This window comes from Aspergillus eucalypticola (assembly GCF_003184535.1).
Source record: "Aspergillus eucalypticola CBS 122712 chromosome Unknown BO83scaffold_40, whole genome shotgun sequence".
NCBI classification, from domain to species: domain Eukaryota; kingdom Fungi; phylum Ascomycota; class Eurotiomycetes; order Eurotiales; family Aspergillaceae; genus Aspergillus; species Aspergillus eucalypticola.
The window spans coordinates 273,558-281,767 of NW_020290314.1; the positions used below are offsets into that span (position 1 = coordinate 273,558).

Consider the following 8,210-nt stretch of genomic DNA (forward strand, 5'->3'; position numbering starts at 1 on the left):
CTGCTGTTCCAATCCAGCAGTAAGGAGTTCATGAACATTGATAACAGCACTATATCTGTTGGAATTGCCTATACGATCTGTGTTCATTGGACTCACCTGCTTTCATATGTAAATATCTAGAAGAATTTCCGCTATCTGCCAGAAGTCACTACCGTTCGAACTCTGCAAGTTTATGCGGGTACAAATCAGCGTGGCTATACTTGTAAGTCCAAGCGACAGCTAATGCTAGTCAAGTGTGGTATCACTGAATCGACTTTGGCTTATATTTTCTTTGTTCAGTTTGTAGCACCTTTCAAGATCCATCATCGTTTCAGGTATGCATCCTATTTTAGTGACAGCAGCCGATGTCACGCAATCCCAAAGCCACAGCTTTGAAAAATTTTCATTGAACAGAGTGCTGTAAAAACAAAGATGCACAATGCTTGCAAGGGGAGTCTCAAGAAGCCTTCAGCATGCCGAAAGCATATTCAAGATACATTGTAAGATTCAATAAGATCGGCAAGGCGTGAAGCCTCGTGGGAATAGTTTATCGGGTTGGCCGAGGATACCTGATACCGTATACTGGTAGAGTGAATATTAGCAGTGCCATCTGAGCCATGGAACGAATTGCCTTACCGTTGTTGTTCGCCGAAATGATCTATTTTGGCACGGCATCGGAAATTCCAGGTCCGGCAATTGGCATCCTGGAATGCGTCGCCAGCTGCTTTCTCATCCGTCTGGAAAAGTTCCATTAACTGATTGGCTGACATGTCCATCATCAATTTGCCCACATCGTCAAAGCAGCTTAGCCAAAGTTGGCCGGTATGGTCGCTGACATTAACATGCATTATGTAGCGGTAATCTGGTCGGGGGTGAGTCTTATCGCAGCGCTCACAGCGCCACTGGCCGGGATCAAGCTCGGTCACCTTCTTGTTGCAATTTTCTGAGAGACAAGCAGGATAAGCAAAGGACATGTTGTCCTGCTTTATGTAGATGACCGTTGCTTTCAGCGAAAAGTAAACCGCTTCCTCCGACATACCCAATTGCTCCTCTCTTATTTGGGCAATTGTCTTGAACTGGTCCGACTTCATCGTTGATGAGGCTGTGCCTAACAAGGAAGCATGTGAAGAGAAATTCTCATCTCTGCCTTGTGCGTCATACCAGCCTTTGAGCTTGTGGGCTTCCTCAATGTCAGGATCAACCGCCATTGAACCCGAGCTCAGCAAACTCAGACTACGCCCGCCAAAGTCAGAGACCTTCACGCCTTTGAAAGCTATTACAGACTCGGGCAAGGCGTTGAAATTCTGAGCTGTAGTACCCCAGATAGTCAGGCGAACAGAGAACCCGGTATTGTCAACCATGACCAGCTCGCGCTTGTTATAGGGCTTGTTTGTAGTTTTGGATGTGATCTGTGAAACCCCCATGTCCTCTTTCAGCACGCCTATCACATCGATCGTAGTATCTTTTTCTACCGATTGGAGGTCACCAATAGAAGTGAAATTGAATCGAACCTGGGGGACATCACTCTGATCCTCTGCCTGATGCGACATGGTAAGTTAAGAGTTCAATGCGAACCGAGCACTCTGACTGACCTTTTCAACCACCGTATCCCTTTCAAAAGTCAGCTCATAATCGTTATTCAAGTTCGTGAACTGTTTTTTGGCAATCTGCACGCGGCAATTGGAGATATAGTATACACCACCCTCCTGGAAGACGTCATACAGCATGTCGCACTGGTCGTTGAATCCAGTAGCTCGTATTTCGCCACTGTCGTCCAGTAGATTGACGCTGAAGAGCCTCCCTTCGGTATTCCTATTGTGCCAAGTCTTGATATTTGTCTTGCTCGTACAGCGTGCTTTGATCGTCCATTTGTGAGAATATGGTGAAATAGCTTCGATGGGATATATTGTAGCATGCGCTGCGGCCAAAACAGGTCGTGCTGACTGCACTCCGGTATTTGACTGGGCCTGTGCGCCTGACATCTTCGATCCATAGAAACCGTTGCTGGAGATTGTAGTGGGTTGGTGCTTGTCGTCTTCATCACTTTTACTTTCGAGTGGTTTTGGTTCGCCAATCTTCTCGGCCTCTCCCAGTCCCTCCAAGACTTCAAGGTCGAGAATAATAAGGATCCTGTCTCGTATGTAAGGTATATCATTGGTGGTGAAGACGTCAGTAGTCACTTACTTTTTGCCTTTCACGGAGTTCGCTTGGAACGACTTCAGGCGAACAAAACATCCCTTCCGTAATAGCCCACTAGACACCATGGGGTTCAATTCTGGAAGATCAAGGTTAGTAGCAGTGTCTTAGGCAAGTCATCAGGTTTATGGCACACTTACGGGTCGCAAGCATGGTCTGCACATAATTTGAAATGTCACTGAATACCGCTCGGTAGCGTTCCGGGTGGCTCTGTTGAGATGGCAATTGCTTTATCTGGACACATTGAACAATAGGCTCACGCGTTTGAGGCTTTGTATCATCGAAGATAGCGCTTAAGGGACATTAGTGAGATAATGCACAGGGGGTTCCAGGAAACTAACTAACCTGAGTGCCCCAACGGAGACCTGAGATGCTGCTTCTGAAGACATTTGAAATAGTTTCAAGGTAACCTTGTGCCGTCCTACAGACTCAGAATTGTAGAAATACAAGCAATGTCTCGGGGAGGTGTAATTCAGAGCTTGAAATGATGAATAGCAAGTGGCAGTCTTGGTGGTACTGGTACAATCCTGCTACTGCTGAAGGACATTTGCATGAACAACAAATGGAGACGCGACCCGGAGTAGTACGCGGTAGGAGCGCGTTAAGCACCCACCCCACTTTGGAATGCGAATATTACGTGTTTGATGGTCCAAGGTTAGTAGTACAGAGCAGATGTCGTAATACACCATACATCCATATGAAAACCGGTACCCCGTCACAGTACTCCGTCTACACAATACACTACGTATCTAGGTTGAAGATCTCTCCCACTTTACCCCACCTTTCTACATACCTGACAGTCAAAGCCTCGACAAAGCAGATATTAAAGAATTTCACCTGCCGCCTTATGCTCATACAATAACTTTTATGTATGGAGAGGACGCATGCTCTCTTACTGAAAGTCATTGCACCGTGGGACTCGGACTGATTGCTGTCATTCAATAATTTGTATCAGGCTTCTATATTAGCTTTCAGCTCTCCTCATGATGGCTTCTTGTAGCCATGTCGCGTCTGAAGGTCAGTTGCTACTATAGCCAAAGCTGGAGTACAGTGCTCATACAGGTTTCTAACCATTATCTACATCACAGGACTGAGGGAACCAGCTACGTCGCAGGTTGTATATCGAGAGGACTGTACACAGTGTTTCGACTCAATAGTGCGTACCCATTGTTTTTCTATCAGTTTGACGCCTAACGAAATATCCAGGACGATGAACATGGGCTTAATGTTTGTTTAACATGCTTCAATGGAGGTTGCGCTGGTGATAGAAATCATGCATTTCTCCACTATGAACGTTGCAGTCACCCTTTAGCGCTCAACATCAGAAGATCACGTAAAAAGGTCCAGGTGTGTGCCAATATCACTTGTCTGGATTATACTTTTTTGGTTGCATGTGATTGACAAGATGCAATGACAGCGAGATGAGCCACCGCAGAAGATTTCGAAGCTTGCAATCGCAGCTGAAACTGATGAGGACCGCTATGACACGAAAACACGTGTTGTCTGTTATCCTTGCCGTCAGAGTGATCTGGACGCTTCCAGGGGCAGGCTGCCAGCCGTAATTGATGGCGTGATGAAAGCGATGACCTTCTCCAAAAGAGAGGAAGTCAAGGCCTGGGAGCAAGAGTTCATCCCCTGCGAACACACCATTAATCTCATACAGGGAGCGTCAAGACAGATTGAATCAAAGGGTGCGTTGCTCCTGTCTTTTTACATTACCCTCACTATAATGCTCACAATTGCACGTCAGAGCTGGTCCAGTGTTCCATGTGTAACCTGAAAGAGAACCTCTGGCTATGTCTAGAATGCGGAAACCTTGGCTGCGGTCGCAGTCAGTTTGGTGGAGTTGGAGGAAACTCGCATGCACTTGCGCATTCTGACAAGGAGTCGCATGCTGTTGCAGTGAAGCTGGGCTCTATCACTGCAGATGGTTCGGCTGACGTGTATTGCTATAGATGCAATGAAGAAAGAACCGATCCTAACCTGGCTACCCATCTTGCCAATTGGGGCATCAATCTAGCGAGCCGTGAGAAGACAGAGAAGAGCCTTATGGAAATGCAAGTGGAGCATAATATGAGATGGGAATTTTCGATGACTTCTGAGGACGGCCATGAACTTACACCTGTGTTTGGACCAGGTTTAACTGGCTTGACTAACTTAGGAAACAGCTGCTATCTCTCAAGTGTTGTCCAATGCCTTTTCGCCTTGCCTGAGTTCCAAAAACGATATTACCATCCCAACAGCGAGCCGCCGCACACGCAGAGGCCAGCCGAGGACCTTGAAACCCAACTGCGGAAGCTGGCCGACGGCATCCTCTCTGGCAGATATTCCCGACCCGATAGCGATGTTAGGTCTTCACCTGATTCAGCTGAAGTTCCTCATCAGAAGGGTTTAGCACCCGCTATGTTCAAACATCTCGTCGGCCGTAATCATGAAGAATTCTCGACGATGAGACAACAGGATGCGTTCGAATTTATGCTTCACCTCTTCAAGCAGATCAGCTTGTCCAAGCATCCCGAAGGGTTAGATAACCCAATCACCTCATTCGGCTTTTCTGTGCAGCAGCGTCTCCAATGTCTACGGTGCAAGAAGGTTCGTTACAGGGCGGACGCCCAGGATAACATTTCAATCCCTGTTCCCGCTCGTCGGCTCCCCGATGCAGATGCTTCTGACTCCATGAACGAGTATGAGAGTGTCACGCTAGCAGAATGTCTGGATGTATTCACGTCCGAAGAAGTCGTTGAATTCAGCTGCCCGTCCTGCGGTTCCACGGAAGGGTTCAGTAAGAAAACTTCTTTCAAGACCCTACCGCAGAAGTTGGTTATCAATGCGCGAAGGTTCGAGCTGATCAATTGGGTACCTACAAAGCTGAATATTCCGGTAGAAGTTGATGAGGAGCCAATAGAATTTGGTACTTACCTCTCTTCCGGGCCTGATCCAAATGAGGAGCTTCTGCCTGAAATCCAGGAACCTGAAAATGTGTTCAAGCCCAATGAAATCGCGATTGAGCAGCTTGTTGCCATGGGTTTTCCGAACCCAAGGTGCGAAAAGGCGCTGTATATGACCGGCAACTCGGATGTTGAGGCTGCCATGAATTGGCTCTTTGCTCACATGGAAGACCCTGATATCGATGAGCCGCTCGATAAGAGGGTTACCAGCACCTCAGGGAGCCAGCAAGACCCAGCTAAGGTTGCGCAGTTGACTGAAATGGGCATAACTTCTAGTCAGGCCAGGAGGGCATTGGCAGCGACGGACGGGGATCTCAACAGGGCAATTGATTGGGTGTTCACCCATCCGGAGGATTCAATGGACCTCAGCTCAGACTCTGATATCCCTGAACCCAGTGATAAATGTCAAGACTCTGATGCCACGCCAGCGAAATACCAATTACAGTCAATAGTGTGCCATAAAGGCTCTTCCGTGCATGCTGGGTATGTATGTCTGCTACTTTGTTGGGTTTGAACTAACGGTCAACAGGCACTATGTCGCTATCGTGCGTAAAGCTATGCCAGGAAGTAATGGTACTTCGTGGGTCATGTTCAATGATGAGAAGGTTGTTCAGGTGGATGATATACAAGAGATGAAGAAGTTCGCGTATATCTATGTATTCTCGCGGACTTGACCCATGAAAACCAAGCGGGTAGATGAAATATTGTATAGTTAGCGTAGTTCACTAAGTATGTTTTGGTCATATGTTAGTCATTACTACGGCCGTCATGCTTTGAAGGTCGGCGACGGATACTATATCGAATTTTCATATTCTGCTTTTAGAAAGCTATCCGTTTATTATTCGTTTCGTTGGAGTATCTAAACCACTCTATAGATTAGGATATATCTGCTATGTGGAACTATTCCATCTTTCAGAAAATCCCCTGTGTCACGGTGCAAACCCAGAGCACCTACCTGATCCGCTTGACCTTGACCGCCCTGCATGTAACCTATGACCTTCTTGGATCCCTGCCTGCTTCTGATTGTGTTATAACTTTTTGAATTATATTTCATTTATAAATCTAAGAATAATCTAATTAGATAACTAAAAGATAGAATCTAGAAAATTCATATCAACAAATCTTTAATCAAAACTGCTAATCCTATTATCTTATTTATAATTAAATCTACCAGCCAGTCTATATTTTAATATTATATAATTTCTATCTATAAAATTAGTAATTAGATAAAATACTAGTTATCTTATAGCTTTCTATAATATCAAATACTTTTGAAGGATTGATCCAGTTCATTAATTGTGATGGCGATTGGCGAGCGATGTGACTGAGGCACATGACATAGTTTCACTTACTTTGTTTATTACATGTGATCTTATTTCATTTATTCTTTATTTTATCTTATTTATTATTTTTATTATTTATATATATTCTTTTATACTCCTTTTCTTTCCTCTCTCATGTTTGATATTTTAGTTTAGATGTATAACATAAGATTATTTGATTAGCTGTTATATAATATTAAATATAATAATTATTTATTTTTTAACTAATACTGCAAGCGGCTAGCTATTTAATAAAATTATTAATATTTATCTGATATATACTCAATAATTAAAATAACTAAAATAAAATAGTCTAAACTAAATTTTTTAAGAAAATTACTGTAAGGATCTAAATCCTTATAACCCTCGCGATACTTATTATCACAAGAAATATCCATACTGATAGCAGTCTTTATTATGAGGTCTGGTTAGTATTTATACATAATCTACAGACTACCCGCGAATATATTACTATTCGCGGATAAAAAGAGAATAGTTAGTAATAATATTTTAAAAAAATTAATTTCTATATTTAATATTTATAAATAAGATATATTCTTTATATTATTTTATTATATTTATTTTTATAATCTTATTATTTAAACCCCGCGAGATAATCTGTTAAATTATATCTATATAAAATACTAGAAATTATATTTATAAGAAGTCTCTTGAATTCGTAAATTTTTTAATTTACAAGATTAATATTAATATAATTATAGAAAAATTTAGAAAATATAAGTCTTTCTAGATAATTTTTATAAATAGCTTATTTTACTTGAACAGATCATGAATCTTGAGTTAAAATTAAAAATTATTATAAGATTAAAGAGAATCTATAAAAATTTAAATAATTTTAATAATTTTATTATAAATTTTAAATACTTAGATATTTATATTTATTTTTTATAAATAATAAATATTATAATATTTATAATTATATTATTTACTGATTCTTTATTACTCAGCAAGAATCAACCGCGGAAGTAAATAATTAAAATAAAAATAAAAAATATATATTATAATAATTTATTTAAATTATATACTTAGTAATCTCTGGAAAGAAGAAACCGCGAGTACTTATTATAATTATAAATAAAAAAATTTTTATAAATTTTTAAAAATTTAATTAGAAGATTCTAGTAATAGAAAATAGAAGATTTAATTATAAATTCTTAAAATTATTTTTTATAAAGAAAAAAGAGATTTTATATATTTTTAATAATAAAAAAAATAAGAACAGAATTTAACTATAAAATCTAAAAATTAAATATAATATAATTTTATTTATTTTTTAAATTCTTCCCCGCGGTGGTTAAATATAAGATATATAAATAACCAGAGTTTTCTGTAAATAAATAAAATTTAATAATATTTTTTATAAGAATCTACTTAAGTCTTAACTAATAAAATAAAAAGTCTGATTATTTATAAAAAAAAATTATTATTATTTATAAATAAAATTAAACAGCTCCAGAGATATATCTTATAAAATAAAAATTATAAAATTATTATTTATAAAAAAATTTTAATATAATTTTATAAATATTAATTAACAGATCTGTAATAGCTTTAAGATTAATAATTTATTTTAATTATAAAAAATAAGATTATTTTATAATAAATTATTATTATTTTAAAAAGAGATTATTTATAAAGAAATAATTAATTATTTATATAAAATAAAAAAACTAAGAAAGGTATTACTTATAATATATTCTAGCTTATAAATATATAGAAGACTACTTATAAAAATAATTTTAAA

At 39.3% G+C, this 8,210-nt stretch overlaps 2 protein-coding genes across 2 annotated transcripts; one reads left to right on the top strand and one right to left on the bottom strand.

Annotated features, from left to right (window-relative positions):
- Positions 1–77: 77 nt before the first annotated feature.
- Positions 78–2,741, bottom strand: BO83DRAFT_383058 (replication factor A subunit protein RFA1). The gene is made up of 6 exons (XM_025532368.1): positions 2,521–2,741; positions 2,316–2,467; positions 2,164–2,254; positions 1,572–2,109; positions 616–1,517; positions 78–561 (listed from the first exon to the last, which is right to left on the bottom strand). The coding sequence occupies exons 1-6, from the start codon at positions 2,562–2,564 to the stop codon at positions 468–470; spliced, it is 1,821 nt and encodes a 606-aa protein (XP_025382793.1). The 5' UTR covers positions 2,565–2,741; the 3' UTR covers positions 78–467.
- Positions 2,742–2,888: 147 nt separating this feature from the next.
- On the top strand, positions 2,889–5,924 carry BO83DRAFT_412303 (ubiquitin-specific protease UBP14). The gene is made up of 6 exons (XM_025534396.1): positions 2,889–3,192; positions 3,264–3,331; positions 3,382–3,522; positions 3,593–3,866; positions 3,926–5,606; positions 5,653–5,924. Exons 1-6 carry the CDS (start codon positions 3,159–3,161, stop codon positions 5,795–5,797), a joined length of 2,343 nt encoding a protein of 780 aa, XP_025382794.1. The 5' UTR covers positions 2,889–3,158; the 3' UTR covers positions 5,798–5,924.
- Positions 5,925–8,210: the final 2,286 nt, after the last annotated feature.

Bases quoted from the DNA above. Each gene is read 5' to 3' on its own strand.
- BO83DRAFT_383058 (XM_025532368.1), bottom strand. From the start codon at position 2,564: ATGTCTTCAGAAGCAGCATCTCAGGTCTCCGTTGGGGCACTCAG. The intron at 2,468-2,520 runs GTTAGTTAGTTT...ATGTCCCTTAAG, and splicing joins GTCTCCGTTGGGGCACTCAG to CGCTATCTTCGATGATACAA. The intron at 2,110-2,163 runs GTAAGTGACTAC...CATACGAGACAG, and splicing joins AACTCCGTGAAAGGCAAAAA to GATCCTTATTATTCTCGACC.
- BO83DRAFT_412303 (XM_025534396.1), top strand. From the start codon at position 3,159: ATGATGGCTTCTTGTAGCCATGTCGCGTCTGAAG. The intron at 3,193-3,263 runs GTCAGTTGCTAC...TCTACATCACAG, and splicing joins TAGCCATGTCGCGTCTGAAG to GACTGAGGGAACCAGCTACG. The intron at 3,867-3,925 runs GTGCGTTGCTCC...ATTGCACGTCAG, and splicing joins AAGACAGATTGAATCAAAGG to AGCTGGTCCAGTGTTCCATG.